Source organism: Fusarium keratoplasticum, chromosome 9 (assembly GCF_025433545.1).
Source record: "Fusarium keratoplasticum isolate Fu6.1 chromosome 9, whole genome shotgun sequence".
NCBI lineage: Eukaryota > Fungi > Ascomycota > Sordariomycetes > Hypocreales > Nectriaceae > Fusarium > Fusarium keratoplasticum.
Genome location: NC_070537.1, coordinates 2,099,960 through 2,120,435, shown reverse-complemented (window position 1 = coordinate 2,120,435; position 20,476 = coordinate 2,099,960). Strand labels below are relative to the sequence as shown.

Here is a 20,476-nt window from a genome sequence, read left to right as displayed (position 1 = left end):
GGCTTTCGAGTCATAACCGTGTCTCGAGCCGCCATCTCTAATCTTGACGCTGATCCAAAATATTACAAGTCAAAAGTCCTTCTCTTCCACTCCCTCAAGTGTACAACTGGCGTATTACAGCCACCAAGGCCCAGTCTTCCCTCGGTGCCACTGAGAGTATGATAAAACACAACGATAGTCTATAGTACAGATTGGTTCATCCAAGACATGAACCCCCCATATAACGCCTGGACAAAGCATACCGACACCGAGATCGGCACAAATGCTTGATGCCCTGAATTACAACTCTTTCCTTCTTTTACTTTGCCATGACGTCGACGTAACGGCCACTCTTTCGTGGCTTCTTCTTGTCGCTAGCCTTGCGTGGCTGGACGCTGAGCAGATCGTCGATGCTGCTGGCGTTGCTCATGCTCGTAGTAGGCCGGCTTGGTGGGCCGTTGCTGGTGTTGGAGACAGACCGGAGCATGGGAGGCGGTGCCAGGCTGTCGGACGAAGCAGTTCTTGTCAGATCAGGCGTACCAGCGCGAACCTTAGGGGGCATGAGCGGCGGTGGTGCGCTGTTGCTGGTCACCAACGGTGGCGGAGTTCCAGGGGGAGGTGGAGGAGTTCCCGACACAGATCGAGGTCCACCACGTGGAGGAGGTGGTGTGGCCGTCTTCGCAGGCGTGTTCTCAGCACCAGGCTTCTTGTTAACCCATCGCTTGAGTTCAGGGTCGTACACGAAACTGCTGGCCTCACCAAGCTTGGCACGGATGGGCTTTCCAGGCGATGATTCACCAGGTGAAGGAGTCTCGAGAGCAGCCTTCTTGCTACCTCCAAACCATCCACTGAAGCCCCAACCCTTCTTGGCTGGTTGCTGAGCAGCGGCACGCTTGGCTATATAATTGTTAGTAGGTTGTTATCACAATGCTTGGCAGATTCCTTACCATCTTCTTCAGCAGCCTTGCGGAACATCTCCTCGTTCTCGCGGTCCTTCTCCGACTTGGTCTTTTCCTTGGGCTTCATCGAGGGGAAATCGTCATCGTCATCATCCATGAAGCTCTTCTTCCTGGGCTTAGGTGTATCCTCATCTCCCTCAGCTGTCGGCTCGGGGTCCGGCTCATAGGATGGAGGTTCGTAGCTGTAGGGCTGGAATGAAGGAGGTTCATATCCGCCACTGTTGCTCTCTCCTGCATTTCCTGGGGTCTCGGGCTCCGGGGGGGTTGAGTTCATCTGTGGGGGCTCGTAACCATAGCTAAGAGGCTGGAATCCTTGTTGCGAGGGCTCTGCAGACTTGTCATCGTCACCCGTAGAGTTGCTGGTCTGCGTTGGCATTCCGTAAGGTTGGTAGCCAGCCGGCGAGTACGCCTGCGTAATTTGAGCCGCCGGGGCCAGACCGGAGGGTTCAACGCCAACATTGTTCTGCTGAGGCTGAGGAACTGAGGGAACGTAGCTGTCACCTGAAGCAGCTGGGGCGGCTGAAGGAGCGCCAGGATAGGCGGGCTCGTATGAGCTCCGAGGGTACTCATTAGAGGCCCGATCTATGGAAGTTCTTCCAGGCGTGTACTGCGAAGTGGGAGAATAAGGGTTCGATGAAGCAGGTGGCGCTCCAGCCGCAGCGGCAGCCGGGGCATATCTGGATGCGGCCGCGCTCATGGGCGCCTGGGGAGGCGGCTGAGCAGGGGTCATGCCAAAGCTCGGTGACTGTTGAGCATAGATGTCAAAGTTGGAAACGGAGGGAGACCGGCTGAACTCGCCAGAGGGGCGGTTGAATGGTCCCGCCTCTCCAGCAGCCCCATTCTCCTCGTTGTCATCTCCCGCAACAAACTTGTTGAACCTGTTCCACATGCTGTCCGAGACCTTGTTCATGCTAGGCTTCGAGATCCATGAACCGCTATCTTCCTTCGGCGCCTGCTTCAATCGCATCATGAAGTCCTCGACGGCGGTCTCCAGAATGGGGTGGTGATAAGGCGACCGCTTGGTCTGAGAGTGAATAGCTGTCAGGATAGCATCGCAGTACTGCAGAGCCTTATCCCGGTGGCCATACTCAGCAAGGACCATAGCATGCTGAAGCTTATAAGCCGCCAGATGAGGAGCTCCAGCGGCGGCATGAACACCTCCTGCAAGCGACAGTCCATACTCGTACACCTCACTGAGTTGAAGCGCCTCAGTCTCCTTTGCAAACTGGTCTGCCTGCTGTCGGTGGTCCGCTCCAAGAAGCACAAAGTGAGCATTGGGGTCATCCAGCCCTCCAAAGATGGATCCACTGCGACCAAACATGAAGCAGATGTGAGCTGCCTCAGCTCGGCCATAGCTGGACAAAAGAGTACCAAGAGCGTTCAGGCCCTGGGTATCATCAACACTGCGGTTGCTGAGGACAAGAGACAGGGTCTCTCGCCACTTGTCCAATCCATCAAGAGTGTCCTTGGTAGGGCCTGAGCCCGCATTGGTTGACACAAGCTGAAGGCCAGCTCGGGCATGCACGGGGACGAGCTCATCAACACAGTCGTCATAGTTTCCAGAGAGGATCTTGTAGAGAGCAGCCATAGACTCGTTGGCATGGCCAGGGTAATTGACTTCCTTGCGGACGAACTCCTGCGCCACCCGCTTGTAGAGGTCCCCCTCTACAGTATGCGAGATCAGCATAGCATGTCCCCAGAGTCGCTTGTCGACCAGGGCCCAAACAGCCTTCTCACGATCACCCCTTAGCAGATAATGCCGAATCTGCTCCATAGTTGAGACATCAGCGCCATCAGATTGCATCGATGTGACTGAGGCAAGCTGACCACCGAGGCTGCTGGCAGTAGGGAAAAGTGCGTCGTCATCGGCAGTGGGAGTCTTTGTGCCTGGGGAGAGAACCAGTCGAACGGCCTTTTCAGCAGCGGCGTTACCCTCCAGAACTCCATCATGCTCAATGAAGATGCGAAGGATCTTCCAGAGAAGCAATCGCTCGATGGATCGCTTGACCTCCAGAGAAAGCTGCGAATGGAACGACAGATCAGGCAGGTCCTTTTCCAACGCCTCGATAGCAGTGTTGAGCCAGGTAATGGTTTCCTTCTTCTTGGACTTGCCCCTAAGGGGACCGGGGAACTTGGCCAAGTGATCCTGCAGTGGTTCGATGTCCTTCACGTTCTGGATCTTGACTTCTCCAGGAGTCCGCACGATCATTGGCACAGATTGGTTCATGCCATATCGCGGGATACTCTTGGGGAACGATGTGACGACGGTGCCACCAACACCCCAAGAAATGACAGGAACACCTCTCCATCGCTGAAGAGGATCATTCTCCCGCCCATCAGTAGGTGCAACCATGTTCATGTTGATGGACTGGCCTCGAGTGCGAGGAGCAAATGTGGCGGATGGAGCAGCCGGTGCAGCGGGGGCCACTGGGGCGTAGGGCGCGTACGACGGCTTTGTCGTAGCTGGAGAGCCATGTGAATGCGCGGATGAGGGGCGACGCGTCGAGTCGGCCGATCTCTGGGCTTGCTTGTGGCCAAATGAAGTGCTTGGCGATTGCGTCTGAGCTCGAGGAGGTGGCGCAAAGCCAGCCGGCGCAGCTGGGGCAGCAACGGGTGCATATGGTCCCGACTGCTTCGGGGGAGAGAGCGTAAACTGAGAAGCATAGCTTGGGGGAGGTGGTGTCTGGCGGGGCACCTTGGGAGGAGACGCGGGGTTATACTTCGACTCGTGGTAAGGGGCAGGAGCATGAGTAGCACTCAAAGATCTAGTTTGAGTAGGCTGATCATCCTCCTCCTCTACCTCGCGCGTGGGAGGAAGAGATGAAACCCGGTTGAGTCTTGGTTCGAATCCGGAACTCTCACAATGCGTCAACGGGCTGGAAGTTCGTGGCTGATGAGGCAGCATCGGCGCGGGAACGGCAGATGCAGACACGGGGCCATATGATCCGTGCGATTTCGTAGCCGGAGGAGCGGGGGAGTAACGGCTATTTACCGGAGCAGGTGGTGCTGTATGACTTCCGGCGTGGGTGGGAGCAGGAGAATATCGAGAAGCACTGGAAGATGGAGGAGGCAAATGGTTGACAGAATTGGCCAGAGCCGCATAGGGGCTGACTCGCTCAGGAGCAACCAGGTTGGCCCCCGGCTGTTGAGCAGCTGGCGGCTGACTAGGAGCCTGGCTGGGTGTAACGGCCATAGCAGGGAGAGGCGGAGGTGCCATCTGAGTCGATACTGAAGCCGCCGAAGGCATCAACGGCGAAGGAACATGCGTCCCATGGGTCATTGGTGGCTGGCGAGCTGGCGAAGCTCCCCTGTGGCTTGTCCTTGAACTAGGGCGTGGCCTGGAAGTCATGGGCAGTTCCTCGAAGAAGTTCTCATGATGCTGGAGTCCTGGCGTCGTAGGTTTCGGGGGCGACTGAGGGTGTTGGCTGGGCAGACCATGGCTAGAGGAGGGAGGAGTGAGCCTAGTAGGAGGGCCAGGCATGCCAACACTGGCACTTCGCGGGGGGGGTTGAACTGGGGTATGAAGATGGTTCGCCTGAGAGAGTTGTTGCATGCTTGCCCGCTTCCGAGGCTTCACCACATTGGTGACAAGATCGGTGGGGAGATCATATGGAGAGTGATAGCCTCCCTTGGACTTGTCTGCGAAACTCTGTGCCTTGGGCATTTCAGGACGTACTGGAGGGGCTCGGCCATATTGAGGAGCGGACCCCATAGGAGTTGTTCCGGGAGCCGGGGTATTGTAAGCGGAAGTAGGGTGGATGGGAGCAGCCTGGACCGGAGCGGGTGCCGGCGCGCTAGGAGCATATGGAGATGGCGCATGCTGGTTTGCTTGTTTCTGGGGGACATAGGGGTTGGATCCTGAGGGCTGGCGTGCAGCAACAGGCGCCGGAGCAGGAGTTGGCTCTTCATCTTCCAAGAAGCCTTCATCATCGCTTCCAAAGAAGGCAGCCGGGTCAACCTGCTTTCCGTCCGCACCAGTGTCTTCAAGGAGGAAATCTTCATCGTCATCGTCGGCGAAGGCTTGTTCCCACTTCGATTCCAAATCTTCCTTGCCGGCGGCGTTAGTAGTGGTCGGCTCAGCAGCAGCAGGTTTGGCTGGCTCCTCGTCCTCTTCAGGAGTCTCCTCAAGCGTGGGTTGTCGCGAAATCGTGCCAGTATTCAACGAATCCATGACTTGCATCGTCGACTTGCGCTCCAGAGAAGGAACAGGCGCCTCATCAGGCGCAACATTCCCGCCGTCTTCCATCTGCTTGAAGAAATCCTCGTCCTCTGCATCTCCATCATCAAAAGAGTTCAGGGCCCCAGTGGGTTCGTTGCTTTGTCCCTCCTTTTCTGCAGACTGAGAAATCAAAGGAATGCCTTCCTCAAATCGTGCCTCGGAGGCCTGGCCTTCGGGGCTCTTGAGTTCTCCGCCAATGGAGATTGATGAGGAATGGCCACGGCGCGGCGCGTCCAATCCATCAGTAGCACCTTGCTGCTTGTACGCTTGCTCCTCTGCGTCAACATCCTTCTCCGTCTCTTCCAAGACATCCAAAGCCTGGTTGGAGGGAAGTGGCTGGTGATCGTGCGTATCCGAGCTCGGCTGCATAGGGGGGACAACTGGAAAAGAGTTTGTTCTATCGGAGGGAGGCATAAACTTAAAGGGGTCGGTGTCTGTGCGAGAAAGGCTCCAATCTCCTTCGTCGTCGTCATTGAAGCTCACTTCGTGGGACACAGTCCGGGCAAAGGACATGGAGCTGGAGTGTTGTGATGTCGAGGCCTTTGAGGGCGAAGCTGTCTCTGTCTGGGGCTTCTCAGGGGCAGCCTGATCGGGAAGCTGTTCGGGTTCGGGTTGCTGAGGTGCTGAAACCTCCGAGGCTAACCAAGAATCGCCGGCATCATCGCCATCTTGCGAGAACCAAGCATTGGCAGCGTCGCTTCCTTCAGAGGGCTTCTGTTCGGGTTGCGACTGGGTATCTTGAGCAGCAGGCTTGCTGGGTTGCACAGCCGCGTCTGTTGTTGATGACGTCGCCTGTGCAGGATCCGCGGGAGCCTCGGTGGAGCTGGGAGCATGGGAGTCATTAGGCATCATAGCCGGATGCCACGCCGCGTTTGGCGACTCTGAAGCCATCGCGAGGCCGAGTCAGGCGGTCGGCTCGTAGTTGAGAAGAAGGTCGAGGTTGATGTGAATAGGAAATACTTTGCGCGATCGTGTCAGCAAAAGGGTTCCAGTGCAAAGGCAAAGGGGCTAGCGAGCTAATCTGCGCGCTGGAGCTTGGAGCAGGGCTCGCAACTTCAGGGGTAGATGGGGCGCAAATGAACCCGGGAAAGAGGGGATGCGTACTTAGTATACAAGAATGGAATCGAGTCTTCTCTTTCAATCAAAGGCGCGGCTCGCCATGGTCTTCCGGGGAAACAATATCGGCGTCGGATGGAGTTGAGTTGGAAGGGAAACGTTCTGGAAGTACAGTACAGATCGCAAGTGCAAGTTGGCATGTACCCAAATTTGGGGCTCGGAAAGGCAACTACCGCCCGTTGGTTCCTTCCCTGCTTTCCTCCACTCGTCGGCCGAGGCCGCCACGCGCCACTACAAAGCGGGCAAGCCTAGCGTGCGCTCCGTAGATTATCCGGGTCCGTGTCTGAGTTCCCCATCAACCACTGGAATCTAGCCCCAACTCTTTCGCCATTGTCGAGCTTGATTAGACGTCCGCTGACCACATCATATGAGATGCTCACCCGCAACCACATGAGACTGGTTTGACTCTTACGACGGGTGCATGCCGTGCTTCATTCCGGGGTCCATTTGGCCGGACAACTGGTGAGGGGTAGTTGGAATTCCCATCTCAACCACTCAGCTATTGTTTCACTCACAATCAAAGACTTGAGGGTTTTTAACTTTTGTGTTTTTGTGTTGAAATTCACAATGAATTAATTCTATCTCATTGTATGATACGAATACGTGATCCGGGGGTATTTTATGCCATCATTACAAATTAGTACTTTTCCCTTTTAATTCCCGCCAAAAGCAAAGAGCCGAGTCATTCATTAGCTGTCCAGAGCTTGCGCCTCACACATCTTCCGATACAACCCGCCCTGTGCAATCAACTCCTGGTGTGTTCCCACCTCTGCGATCTTGCCGCCGAGGAAGACGCAGATCTTGTCGGCGTCCTTGATCGTGCTCAGCCGGTGAGCGACGGCGATGGTGATGCGGTCTCCTTCCTTTGCTGCCTCTGCGAGAGCTCCCTGCACGATCTTCTCGCTCTCTGTGTCAAGGGCACTGGTGGCCTCATCGAGCAAGAGAATCTTGGGGTTTCGGATGAGAGCTCGGGCGATGGCGATTCGCTGTCGTTGACCTCCAGATAGCTGCGCACCGTTCGAGCCAGCCTGCGTGTTAAGACCGTCGGGGAGGGACGAAACAAAGTCCCAGGCGTTGGCAGCACGAAGAGCTGCCTCGATCTTGTCATCCGACACGGAAGAGGCAGGGTCCTTGTCCTCAGTAGCGGGGTCATCGATACCAAGGGCAATGTTCTCTCGGATAGTTCCCTGGAACAGAGTCGGCTCTTGCTGAACGAGACCAATGATGCGGCGGTAGAGACGCGGGTTGATATCGGGAAGATCGATGTCGCCAATCTTGATAGTTCCGCTAGACGGATCGTAGAATCGTTCCAGCATGGCAATCATGGTAGACTTGCCACATCCAGAGGCACCGACCAAAGCCACGAACTGCCCAGGCTTGACTTCCAGGTCAATGCCGCGGAGGACATGCGCATGAGGTCGGAGGGGGTAAGAGAAACGAACGTCGTGGAGAGCAACTGAGCTTCCCGGCTTGGGGCTGTTGTCGCGGTTCTCGGGCGTTGGTTGAACAGTAGGCTGGAGCTGGTTCAGCCAGAAGATGTAGTTGGCAGCGTTGATTCCCTTGGTCATGCTGGTCGAGAACTGGAAGAGCTGGGCTGAGGCCTGACCTGAGTAAAAGACACCCAGGAAAGCGACAAAGAAGTTGTACATTGAGATATCGCCGTAGGAGAGCAGGCGGCAGCCGTACCAGAAACCGAGAGCCTGGAACCAATACTCGATGGATTGTGTGAGGGCAAAGAAGATCATGATTCGGAAGAGGTCGTTCTTGGAGCCAGAGACGGCGTGGTTCAGCTCATCGACATACTGATTCAAAACTGACTCCTCAATGGCCAATGACGAGACAGTCCGTATAGCGGTAACGGCTTCAGAGGCGATAGACGCGCTTGTCGAGTAACGCTTCGAAGTGTCACGATCCAGCTTGGCGTCCATGCGAATCTTGAGGTAACCGGAGCTAACCAAGGGTGGGAGTCCAGCGCAGACAACAACCAGGCCAAGCTTCCAGCTGTATACAATGGCCAAGATACTGCAGGCAACCAGGTTGAGGACCGCAATCAGGATGAGAGCAATGTTGAATCCCATCAGTTCCAAGACAGACTGGGGGTTAGAGTCGACACGGCTGGCTAGGGCACCAGTGTTGTTCTCCTTTCGGTCGAAGAACTGAAGGTCCTGGCGAAGCATATCATGGAGACTCTGCTTTCGGAACTTGTGGCTCAGGAAATGGGCGATGTTGTTGGTAGCGTAGCCGAGAGCAAAGTAGGAAAAGAAGAGGCCGGCCGCCATAACGATGAACATGGCGGCAAAGAAGTCACCGCGGTCTCTCTGGCGGGAACCAGTCAAGGTGAAGACATCCACCATGCTGGCGAGCAGGAAAGCCTGTCCAGGAAAAGCGGCGACTCCTCCCAGGATTCCAGCCATGACGAAAAAGTAAGACCAGGCCATCTCGGGACTCTCGCGAATAAGTCGGAAAACAACCGAGACGAAACCCGCTTGCTTGTGGTTGTCGTAGTTGTCGCGCTCCTTCTGACTCTCCATTCGCTGCTCAACATGAGTTTCATACTTGGTGAGCGTCTTAGAGGCCTCAATGGAATCCTCGGCAGCCTCAGACTCGGCCTCTTCCACCTCAGTCGAGGTTGTGGAAGCGGCACCGGAAACGGCGAGGTTCTGGATCTTGACAAGTCGGGCATAGGCACCATCATCGGCGATGAGGGACTCGTGAGTACCCTGCTCAATGATGGTACCCTTGGACATGACGACGATGTTGTCGGCCTTGCGAATAGTGGCGAGCTTATGAGCGATGACGATAGTGGTACGGCCCTCAGATGCCCGGTCAAGGGCCTGCTGGACGACGCTTTCGGCATGGGGGTCAAGGGCACTCGTTGCCTCGTCGAGAAGAAGAACCTTGGGCTGTGAGACGACACTGCGAGCGATGGCAACTCGCTGCTTTTGACCACCAGAGAGCAGTCCACCACGTTGTCCGATTTGGGTGTTGTAACCGTCTGGCAGCTCGGTGATGAAGTCGTGGGCAAATGCCATCTTGGCGGCCTCCTGAATTCGTTCCATCTGCTGCTCCGCGGGGGCGTTTTCCCACTCGGTTCCAACCAATCCATGCTTGATGTTGTCGAATACGGATCCCTCAAAGAGGATGGGCTCCTGTTGTACGAGACGGACATTCTTGCGCAGCCAGTTCAGGTTCAGCTGGTCAATGGGGCGACCATCCAGCTTAATTGTACCAGACTTGGGGTTGTACCATCTCTCAATAAGACCAACGATTGTGCTCTTTCCAGAACCCGATTGACCCTACAAGAGTTAGAAACCAATTAACGCAGGCTTCGGGGCTTACTTACGACCAAAGCGGTGACCTTGCCCGCAGGAACCTTGAGCGAGAAGTCCTCCAACACGATCGTGTCTGGCCGGGTGGGATAGGCAAATGTGATGTTCTCCAACTCAACATGGCCAACAGTCTCGGACGGAATCTCTCCCGACTTGTCGAGAGGGTCAATGGCAGATTGCCGGTCGATGAGGGCAAAGAGCTGTCCTCCAGCAGACATAGCACGGCTAAAGTCGATCGAATAGGGGGCAAGCTGGGTCAAGTTGACAGCAGCAATCACAACAGAGAGCAGCACCCTAATTAGACTGATTAGCATGTGCAAAGCATAAATACATGGTAATACGTACGTGAAGATGTCACCAGAGCTGGTGATTTCTCCTTTGGAGAGCATGTGAATACCCTGCCAGAAAGCAAGACCAAATCCGAGGTAGATAATGGTGTAGTCGCCCGAGAACATGAGACCCATGTAAAGGGAAATCTTCTTGCCGACTGTGTGAGCTTCCTCAAGGTGCTTATCAAACTTGGCAACGAGCCTCTCACGCATCTCAAAGGCGTGGACGGTGCGAACGCTGGCCAAGATACCCTCAGCGAGCGAGTTGGCTTGGCCGTTGATCTCGAGAATCTTGACCTCGTGACCAGCCTCAATAGTCGCGACAACAGTCATGACAATGATAGTGGCCGGGGCGATGCACAGGCAGATGAGGGTGAGCTTCCACTGAACGACAAAGGCGAGGATGAATGCGGTGACGAATGCTGAAAGGCCCTGGAACGTGAGGCCTAGCTTTTCAGCAATGCCTCCCTGGATCAAGCGACCATTAGACGTGGCCTGAGTAGCGATAGAACCACCGGTGCCAAAGTCATAGTAAGCGACCTCCTGACGAAGGGCAGCGCGCAGATACTCGTGACGAATGTTTCGAACAACGCGATAGGAGGTGTAGGTGAGAAGGGTGTTCCAGATGTAAGAGAGCACGAATCGACCAATACCGAGATAGACAAAGTACAGGCTGTGAAACATTAGCAAAAATTACCTCCTAGAGTCGAAAATATGAGTAAACGTACGCTAGATCAGCGACATCGCTCCTGAACTTGGCAGGCTCAGACTTTCCAGCAGTAAAATCGGTGATGGTGGTGATGAACTCGCCCAGAATGAGGTTCTGGAGGGCAATACCGGCGCCTGAAGCAATCGCAGCGACAACCGCAATTCCTTGCATTGTATAGTCGGACGCGTTGCCAAACGTGAGAATTCGCTTTGGGAACCGTTAAAAATTGCTATTTTCTGGACTTTTCTCGAGACTCACCTTGTAGTCTGCCCACGAACCCTCTACTTCGGCCTCTTCCGGTGGAGTGGCAGGGGTGCCATCCTCTGCGTTGACAACGGCCTCTTCAGATTTGGCGACATTCTCCTCGGATTTTGTTGAAGGCGCATTAATAACCCCCGTCTCCTTCTCCAACTCCTTCTCGTTAATGCTTGGAGCCATGGCTTCGTCCTTGTGTGGGCGACCTCAAAGACGCTGAGCGGGCAAGAGGCGGCTCGAATGCCGCAAGAAATGTGCGACGGGGATTTATTTGGTTGTTTCCAGATCCGGTAATATGCTTGGTCGAAGAAATTCAAAGATTGGTCGACTTATAAGGCAAAGGCCAGTTCAATGACTTGAATAAACAAAGCCTAGGTTGTGCGCAACAAAGAGAGAAAACGAAGAGAAGCGCACAACGAGCAGAGCGAGGGGGACCGCTAGTTTTTCAACGAAGGCGAAAAGGGACTTTCTTCTTGAAATGGGAGCCCGATGGAGAGTGGAGTGAGCGAGCTTGGACTGGACGGACGAACCGTGATCCTTGGCACTTTTGGTGAACGGATGCAAGCCACACGTTGCTAACTGCCTTTATCAGATCCGCTGCCGAAGTGGGCTGGGTGGGGTTGCGATTGATAATGAATTTGGAGGACAAAAACCACTTTCCGGAGCTGCTATCCGAGCAAGATATACAGGAGAGCCTTGCGATGCCGGATCCCTTGGGTCCCGTTCAGACAGGCTTCTCCCGTTATTGCGGTCACTGTCTGGGGCGTTGGGCCGTCAGTTGGTCACAGCACACCGAGGCATTGTCTTGTAAGCAGAAGCAAGACAGCTTCACGCTCAAGGGTTTAATTGCAGCCACTGTGCCCGTCTTATTCTCTTGGCCATTCGGTCCCTGGACATGACAGGGCAGAAAACGCCATATCAAGGTCAAAAAGAGTCACCGGCGTCGTCTTCGTTTACGTCGTATTCTATCCGAGCGGAGCCTCATTGGAGAGATTCCATGCTTGGCCAAACGCCATGGCCTCGGTCGGTGACCATGATGACCCGCTGAGCCTCCCGTAAGGCAGAGGGCCAAGACCGTGAGAGGCAAGCAACATTGGAAAAATAGAAATTTGCCCGGCAGAAAGACGTGATGATTTCCTCTCAGGGACAAAGAGGCGTCGCCGCCGTTTTCAAAGTGTGGGCCCATCAAGACATGGTTGATTTCGGTACCCAATCCTTGCGAATGAGACGACTCTGGAGAAAGGGTTCAAGCATTTCGGTGCTTTATTCCGATTGGTCAACTCGGCTTGCGGTCTTCTCGGGCACCGCCATCACGCACTCTCAAGGCCCCGAGCTCCCAGAGGTAGAAACTGCCCTCGCGGACCCCGCGCGTCCCGTCCCCGTCCTCTGGGAGCCTGGCCCTCTATCCACTCCACTCAAACTCCATCACGACTTTCAAAACGCCATGTAAGTCACCATCCCGCACAAACGGCGTCGGCATTTCCTTTTCTCGGGGTCCGGTCTCGCCCTCCCTTGACTTCTCCCCCCCAATCCCCTCTACCGACCTGACCTCTTCAGTGCCACAGCGACCCTGGTTGTCGTCCCCCGCTCCCCGCCAGACGCTGTCCGTGATTCCCGTCGCCTTTGAGCCTCACTCACGTTTCCAAACAATGGCGGATGATCTTCGGTCTCAGCTTGGCGTTGATGCCGATGGCCCTGATGAGGGCTCAGATGAGCCACAAGCCACTTCCAGTACAACCATTCGACGAGCCGTCAGTCTGCCCCAGCCGTAGCAACTCTATTATACCCCCCATGCCGTTCCACAGCTCACATCTGCTTAGTGCGACGCCTGCCGGACTCGAAAGGTACGTTTATCAATCTGTGATGCAGGTGTTGGTTCGTGGGAGCTCCAGTTACCCACAGAGCTAGTCGGCCGCCTGGCCATGGGGCCACCTTGAGGGCTCATCTCATCGACAGCATGGTCCTAGCTTGCCTGCGGCTGAATCCCATGCTGGTCGATAATCATGGCTAAGAAGATTTCAACGAACATAGATTCGCTGCGACAGAAACTCACCCTGCTCTCACTGTATCCACGCCAAGATCCCCTGCACCCACCAAGACTCGCGCCCCAAGGAGAAGCGAACCCGGATCCTCTTATCCGCCCAATAGTGAGTTTCCCCAGCCGACTCCAGATCTTGCGGTTCGGTCCGTTGGCCGATCTGTTCTTGTTCATCATGCCACTTCCATTTGCCGTCATGGGGACGTTCAGACAGCTCATCGTCATGTGCTTAGTGAGAGGAAGATCGATCTCATCGACCGCCGTCTCGAGGCGGTCACGCAGCTCTTGCGAGACATGAAGATGAACATGCCTTCTATACCTCCAACAAGCCAGAAAGATACTCCAAGTCCCGATACAGCTGGTGGTCAGCCCTCGGCTCAGCCCGTTTCGACTCCATTTAGCCATGCTGCTCAGCCAGCAGCCGACAGTCCAGTAGTTGAAGGTGAATCTTCTCTGGCAGCCCACGGTGCTTTTGCAAACGAGTTTCTCAAGAATGCCGTGAACACTGGGGCTTTACAGGGTGCCAGTCTTGAGTTGCGTGAGACTCTAGACTCACTCCACCACATTGTCACTTCTTTAAAGCAGCAGACGGTCTCTACAGAGATGAACTATCCTAACGCGACGATATTCCCACGTCCTTCGCTCAAAGGTAGTGAGATGCCACCAATCCAAAAGGCCGTCGCTCTAATACGGCAGTGTGAAAGTAAGTAGTGACATGTCATGCGCATACGCTTGGCGTTCAACCTTCTGGTACTAATATTCTGTCACCACTTAGACGAGCCTTCAGAAGTATCCGCCTGGATTCATGCGTTCTTGCCATTGGAGCGTTTCTCGAGCGTTTGTATGAACGTCTACTTTGTTGAGGATTTCTCTGAATCCGATTTTATCCTGACAAATGCCGGTCTTCTCTACCTCTTCTTCGAACGGGCACAACGCTCAACAGACAAGGATGAGCGAGAGGACTTGGAACGATACATACCGATACTTCAGGGGAACCTTGAAACTGCTTTGGCCAACCTACCTTTCCATCTGCCGCTTACTTCAAGTATGATATCTGCTCTCTTGCTAGGAGTATGTGATCCCGTTCTAGAATGCCACAATTGCTACAGACTAACAGGTCTCAGGCCTTCCATGCTATCGAGATTTCGAAGCCATCGCTCTCATGGACACTTATTTGCAAGGCCTCGGAATTGTGTCAGACGCTGGGATACCATCGAGCCTCGACCATGAAGAACGACGATCCCCGTGAAGCAGAGCGCAAGCAGTTCCTCTTCTGGAACGTCTATTTTATCGACAAGAGCTTGTCACTCCGCCTCGGTCGAGCCTCGACCATTCAAGACTGGGACATCACTGTGCCCATCCCTGACGCGGAGAAAGTCGATGACTCTCCTTTGTCGGCTTTTGCTGCTCTTTGGGTTACCACGGCCCGGTGTCAGGGGCAGATCTACGAAATGTTGTACAGTCCCGACTCCATCAATCAACCCGAGGATGTGCGAAGATACCGAGTCCAGACCTTGGTGAACACCATGCGGGGAATCTCGAAAAAGTCGGCAATATTGAGTGTCAGTTTCTACCTGTTTCGCCAATCTTCCTCAGCTCTTTGCATCTAACATTCCAATGTAGGCCAAACATCTACAAGAGGCCAAGAAGAAAATGGGGTCTTACTTCATGGACTTTGTCATTGTCTCTGATGATGTGCTCCGTCTATCTCTCTTGACTCTTATCTACCGCGCCAGTCCTCTCCCTGCAAACTCACGATCTACCTTTATCCCAGAATGCGTAGAGGCGGCGCGTGCCACGCTTCAACGACATCAAGACTGCATGGACCTCTTGGGCAAGGATAACTCTTTCTACTTTCCCTCCTACGTTCACTGGTAAGTGGTCTTTGATGTTGTTCCCAGTCAGAGTGTCTTTTCGATCAAACCATCCGTACTAACATGCCCAGGACTCTCTTGTTCGCCCCATTTATCCCCTTCATCGTCGTCTTCTGCCAGGTCATCGAGACACAAGACCAGGCGGATCTTGCTCGTCTCCACAGCTTCTGCACGTCAACCGAGAGCTCCGTAACTCTATCAGAGGCGGCAGCAAAGACGCACCGCTTATTCCAGGTTCTCTACACTGTTGCGCTCCGCTACATCGAGTTTCGGACATGCACGCCGCCAGCAGACCAGACCCAGGCCCAGGCGAGCGCCGAGTTGAACACCTATCTCACTGCGCTAGGCTTCCCGCCAGCTCACATTGACAATAGACAGCAACAGCAGCCAACCAGTCTAGGTCCAGCTCAGGCCGGAGCGTTCTCCCAACCTTTGGGAGATCCCGGTATGCTGGACGGAACAGAAGGCCAAAGGGGCGCAAACACCATGATGTGGATGGGCAACACGGCACAACTGGAGGAGTGGTTCAACAGTAATCAGCAAATGATGGAGTTGTTAGAGGAGCCGAGCTTTACGTTTCCACCGCAATAAGATAGATTGGGGTGCGGTTCACAAGGATTGATATGAATGGTGTTTAAACGAGAACGCTCACGCAAATGCAACAATGGATGTTAATATGGGACTCTATGGGTAGATACCTAGGTAAGGGGTCTGGGCGTTAGTCTGGGGAGGCGAGCACGTGGGTTGTTTGATGGGTTGTTTGATGGCTCTCATGATAACCCCATGAGACCTTGTGTGAACTTAGAATCTCACCTTTGATTACATCTTTTCTTCTCAACAATCTTTCAGAAATGGATTCCTCATCATATACCAGTCATAGTAACCCATCAAAACATTTAGGCAGCTTCTTTATGCACCAATAGAATAATACTGAATGCAGCTCGAGCTGTCGTGGTTGTTCAGGGTAGCGCCGCCCTCCACGTAATCCTCCAAGGAGCAGCTCTGGCCCCACTATGAGTACCTAGAGATACTTTTGAAATATGACAAAATGTGCAGGCTTTAGGTACCTCTAAGTATCGCCGGTGGCAGCGGAACGCTCTCATAGCACCAGCACGTCGCCCCCGAGACGCTTGGCACAGGCTGCGACAAGATAATACGTGACTTCAAATGATCTGTCCCCTAAGCCACGAGTCACCATTCCCCAAGAATTTCGAATCATAACAGACGAATCTGTTTCCGACAACACCTTTGAGCCTTTGCTTTGCCTTGCAGACGCTGCTATCAGTTCGCCGGCCGGACACTAGACGCGTGGACCTTTTTGCGACTTGGACCCTGCGATGCGACACGGATAAGAGCTAGGGAGATTGACGGCCTCCGACGACGCTTAAGACAAGCCAACTCTACAGAAACGACGACTACGCTACCCGCGGAGAGCGAAACACCGAAAGCTGCATACAGACTATCCTTCCAGATAAAGGGAGAACCCACAACCACCGTGGCACCTTGGACGCAGCATGTCTGAGCAGCATCGCTAGCTCTTCACCTCCCAATCTTCACCTTCACCTTCACCTCGACAACCCTCCGCATACCTCTCCACCGCCTGGAGATTGACCAGGCATGACTCCTTCACCCTCATATCGATCGTCCGATCCACCCGACTCCCCCGCGCATGATTCCGACTCGGACCTCGAACTGGACATCCAGGAGCTCGACCCGATATCAACATCCCCAGCTCCCAGGGCCAACCACGAGCGGCTCTCGGCTGAGCCTCAGACATCGCGGATAGCCCTGCGGAATCTGCGCATGGGTGGGTTGCGGCGCGCCAGCAAGAGAAACCGGGGGTACGGCGACCTCGGCCAGGATAGAGATGGAACCGACGAGCATTCGCAGGCGCTGTTGGGGGGAGAGCAGGATGGCAATGGGCCGCGGTGGTCGGAGGGAAGCGGATACAGTGAGGATGACCGACCGCTGCTGGGAGACCAAGCTTCGCAAAGCCGGAGATCTATGAACTCGGATCGCGTCACATCCCGCCTGCGACTTCCGAGCTTCATGTCAGGGTCTAAGAAGCCCGAACCCAACGATGCCGACGATCAAGAAGACGACGACCCTTCCGCATCCCGACATGTGGCCGTGGGCTCGACACAGCCCGTACGATTCCCGAACAACATCATATCCAATGCCAAGTACACGGCCCTGACGTTCCTCCCTATCACGCTATACAACGAATTTTCCTTCTTCTTCAACATGTACTTTTTGCTCGTGGCCCTTTCGCAGGCCATACCCGCCCTCAGGATCGGTTATCTGTTGACGTACATCGCCCCTTTGGCGTTTGTGCTATGTATTACTATGGGAAAGGAGGCGTTTGATGATATTGCCCGACGACGAAGAGATACGGAAGCCAACTCAGAGGAGTACAATATTCTTGTTTTTCAGGATTCCGATTCAACCCAGACTCCTCTGCGGCAACGAAAGATGCTCAAGTCGGAACTGTTGCGGAAGCAATCCAAGAGACCCAAGGGAGCTCGGGACAGTCTATCGGATATCCTCGAGGAGGACGATTCTCAGGCGCCCCCGCCTTCTTCTCGGGTCGTGGAGGTCAGCCGCAAGTCTAAGGACTTGAAGGTTGGCGACGTACTTAAACTCACCAAGGGCCAACGTGTGCCCGCCGATGTGGTGATTCTAAAGTGCTTTTCCTCTGAGGCACCTACCCCTGCTCCAATCCCCGAGGAGCCGGCCGAGGAGGAGTCTCTGTTGGCGTTTGGCGATGGCGAAGCGGACCCTGCTGGGAAGGGAAAGCAGCCCGCGGAAGATACCCCCGAGGAAGAGGAAATCGGACCAGGAGGCGAGACCTTTATCAGGACTGACCAGCTTGACGGTGAGACGGATTGGAAGCTGAGACTTGCATCGCCCCTCACCCAGAAGCTCCCGACTGAGGAGTTTGTCCGTCTTCGCGTTACTGGTGGCAAGCCTGATAGAAAGGTCAACGAGTTCCTGGGTACGATTGAACTCCTCGACTCACGCAAGGAAGCATTGGCGCACCACGCGATGGCCCAGGACTCTGACGCTTCACGAACGGCTGCGCTCTCGATCGACAACACGGCTTGGGCAAACACCGTTATTGCCTCCCAAGCCACTACCTTGGCTGTCATCATGTACACCGGCCCTCAGACGAGATCCGCTCTGTCCACAGCTCCCTCACGATCAAAGACCGGCTTGCTGGAATATGAGATCAACTCGTTGACCAAGATTCTCTGTGCCTTGACTCTAGCTCTCTCCATCATCTTGGTTGCGCTGGAGGGCTTTGGGACTACTGAAGGCAACGTGTGGTACGTCAAGATTATGCGATTCCTGGTTCTCTTCTCGACCATCGTCCCGATCAGTCTCCGTGTCAACCTCGACATGGGCAAGAGCGCATATTCTTGGTTCATTCAGCGTGATCCAGGCATGCCCGGAGCGGTTGTCCGAACCAGCACAATTCCTGAGGATCTCGGACGTATCGAGTATCTCCTGAGCGACAAGACTGGCACACTCACACAGAACGAGATGGAAATGAAAAAGATCCACGTCGGCACTGTATCGTATGCCAATGAGGCAATGGATGAAGTCTCGACATATGTACGACAAGGATTCTACATTCCGCCGTCAACGGACCACGCATCTAACAACATGCTCATCACTCCGTCGTCAACATACTCAAGCACTGCAACCATGGGCACAACACGTACAAGGAGAGAAATTGGCACACGAGTTCGTGATGTCGTACTTGCTCTTGCGCTCTGCCACAATGTCACACCGACTGTGGACATCGAGGATGGAAAGGAGGTGACTGGCTACCAGGCATCCTCTCCCGACGAGATTGCCATTGTCAAGTGGACAGAGTCTGTGGGCCTCAGACTTGTGTACCGCGACCGCAAGAGCATGGTTCTAGAGTTCACCGGCAGCAAGAGACCTGTGGTTCGAGTACGGATCCTGGACGTCTTCCCGTTCACCTCTGAAGGCAAGCGCATGGGTATCATTGTCCATTTCCACGAGAACGTCAACGTCAAGAACCCTGACCTCTCGAGCGGAGAAATCTGGTTCTTCCAAAAGGGTGCCGACACCGTCATGAGCTCCATCGTGGCGGCCAACGACTGGCTTGACGAGGAGACGGCCAACATGGCTCGTGAAGGCCTGCGTACCCTCGTTGTCGGTCGCAAGAAGCTTTCGTCACAGCAGTACCAAGAGTTCTCTTCTCGATATCAGGAGGCATCCTTGTCAATCAGCGGACGTGACGCTGGCATGCAGCGAGTTGTATCTCACTACCTCGAGCGTGATCTGGAACTCATCGGTGTCACTGGTGTTGAGGATAAGCTGCAGAAGGACGTCAAGCCATCTCTGGAGCTTCTCCGCAACGCTGGTATCAAGATCTGGATGTTGACTGGTGACAAGGTGGAGACTGCAAGATGTGTGGCCGTCAGCTCCAAGTTGGTTGCTCGCGGTCAATATATCTACACAGTTGCCAAGCTCAAGAAGAAAGACAACGCCCAGGAGCATCTCGACTTCCTCCGCAGCAAGACCGATGCCTGTCTTCTTATCGATGGCGAGAGTCTGGCACTCTTCCTGACACACTTCCGGATCGAGTTCATCTCCATTGCCGTCCAGCTCCCCACCGTTGTTGCTTGCCGTTGCTCGCCCAACCAAAAGGCCGAGGTAGCTAAGCTCATCCGCGAGTACACTAAGAAACGCGTGTGCTGTATTGGCGATGGTGGCAACGATGTCTCCATGATTCAGGCCGCTGATGTCGGTGTTGGTATTGTGGGCAAGGAGGGTCGACAGGCCAGTTTAGCGGCCGACTTTTCCATTGAGCAGTTCTGCCATCTCGTCAAGCTCCTGGTTTGGCACGGCCGAAACAGCTACAAGCGAAGCGCTAAGCTCGCCCAATTTGTTATCCACCGTGGTCTAATCATCGCTGTGTGCCAGACTATGTACAGTATCGCCATCAAGTTTGAGCCTGAGGGCTTGTACAAGGTTTGTCTCCCCCTGGCTGGTTTCATCTTTCACCATGCTAACTGTTGATAGGACTGGCTTCTTGTTGGTTACGCCACTGTCTACACTGCAGCCCCCGTCTTGTCACTTGTACTAGACAAGGACGTCGACGAGAACCTGGCCAACCTGTACCCAGAACTGTACAAGGAGCTCACCTCTGGACGCTCCCTATCATACAGGACATTCTTCGTCTGGGTCTTTGTGTCCATCTACCAGGGCGGCATGATCCAGGGCCTGTCACAGATCCTTACCGAGGTTGACGGCCCCAAGATGGTTGCCGTCAGCTACACCGTCCTCGTCCTTAACGAACTCCTCATGGTTGCCATTGAGATTACTACATGGCATCCCATCATGATTATCAGCATTGTCGGCACGTTTCTTTTGTACATTGGCTCGATACCATTCCTTGGCGGATACTTCGATCTCAAGTTCTTGATCACCTTGTGAGTCCTTTTGTCTAATCCCACATTTACCATACTGACTTTACCACAGGGGATTCGTCTGGCGCGTGCTAGCCATTGGCGCCATCTCACTGATCCCGCCGTACGCTGGCAAGTTGATTAGGAGGACGATGAAGCCTCCGTCATACAGAAAGGTTCAGAGCCACTAAAGCATCTCATATCAAACGGGTTGGAGTTTTTTGC

The 20,476-nt window shown here is 54.4% G+C and overlaps 4 protein-coding genes across 4 annotated transcripts; 2 read left to right on the top strand and 2 right to left on the bottom strand.

The window, feature by feature from the left end:
- Positions 1 to 298: 298 nt before the first annotated feature.
- On the bottom strand, positions 299 to 6,048 carry NCS57_01153500 (Protein transport protein sec16; the record flags this gene model as incomplete). The annotated part of the gene is made up of 2 exons (XM_053061246.1): positions 299 to 876; positions 927 to 6,048. The coding sequence occupies 2 exons, from the start codon at positions 6,046 to 6,048 to the stop codon at positions 299 to 301; spliced, it is 5,700 nt and encodes a 1,899-aa protein (XP_052909632.1).
- A 914-nt stretch (positions 6,049 to 6,962) lies between these two features.
- On the bottom strand, positions 6,963 to 11,078 carry NCS57_01153400 (uncharacterized protein; the record flags this gene model as incomplete). Its single annotated transcript, XM_053061245.1, has 5 exons — positions 6,963 to 9,569; positions 9,617 to 9,896; positions 9,948 to 10,604; positions 10,660 to 10,847; positions 10,899 to 11,078. The coding sequence occupies 5 exons, from the start codon at positions 11,076 to 11,078 to the stop codon at positions 6,963 to 6,965; spliced, it is 3,912 nt and encodes a 1,303-aa protein (XP_052909631.1).
- Positions 11,079 to 12,544: 1,466 nt separating this feature from the next.
- NCS57_01153300 (Fungal-trans domain-containing protein) lies at positions 12,545 to 15,398 on the top strand (the record flags this gene model as incomplete). The annotated part of the gene is made up of 8 exons (XM_053061244.1): positions 12,545 to 12,646; positions 12,716 to 12,739; positions 12,927 to 13,042; positions 13,167 to 13,636; positions 13,709 to 14,004; positions 14,058 to 14,495; positions 14,557 to 14,807; positions 14,879 to 15,398. 8 exons carry the CDS (start codon positions 12,545 to 12,547, stop codon positions 15,396 to 15,398), a joined length of 2,217 nt encoding a protein of 738 aa, XP_052909630.1.
- A 1,026-nt stretch (positions 15,399 to 16,424) lies between these two features.
- NCS57_01153200 (Phospholipid-transporting ATPase) lies at positions 16,425 to 20,442 on the top strand (the record flags this gene model as incomplete). The annotated part of the gene is made up of 3 exons (XM_053061243.1): positions 16,425 to 19,814; positions 19,866 to 20,275; positions 20,325 to 20,442. 3 exons carry the CDS (start codon positions 16,425 to 16,427, stop codon positions 20,440 to 20,442), a joined length of 3,918 nt encoding a protein of 1,305 aa, XP_052909629.1.
- Between the last annotated feature and the right edge of the window lie 34 nt (positions 20,443 to 20,476).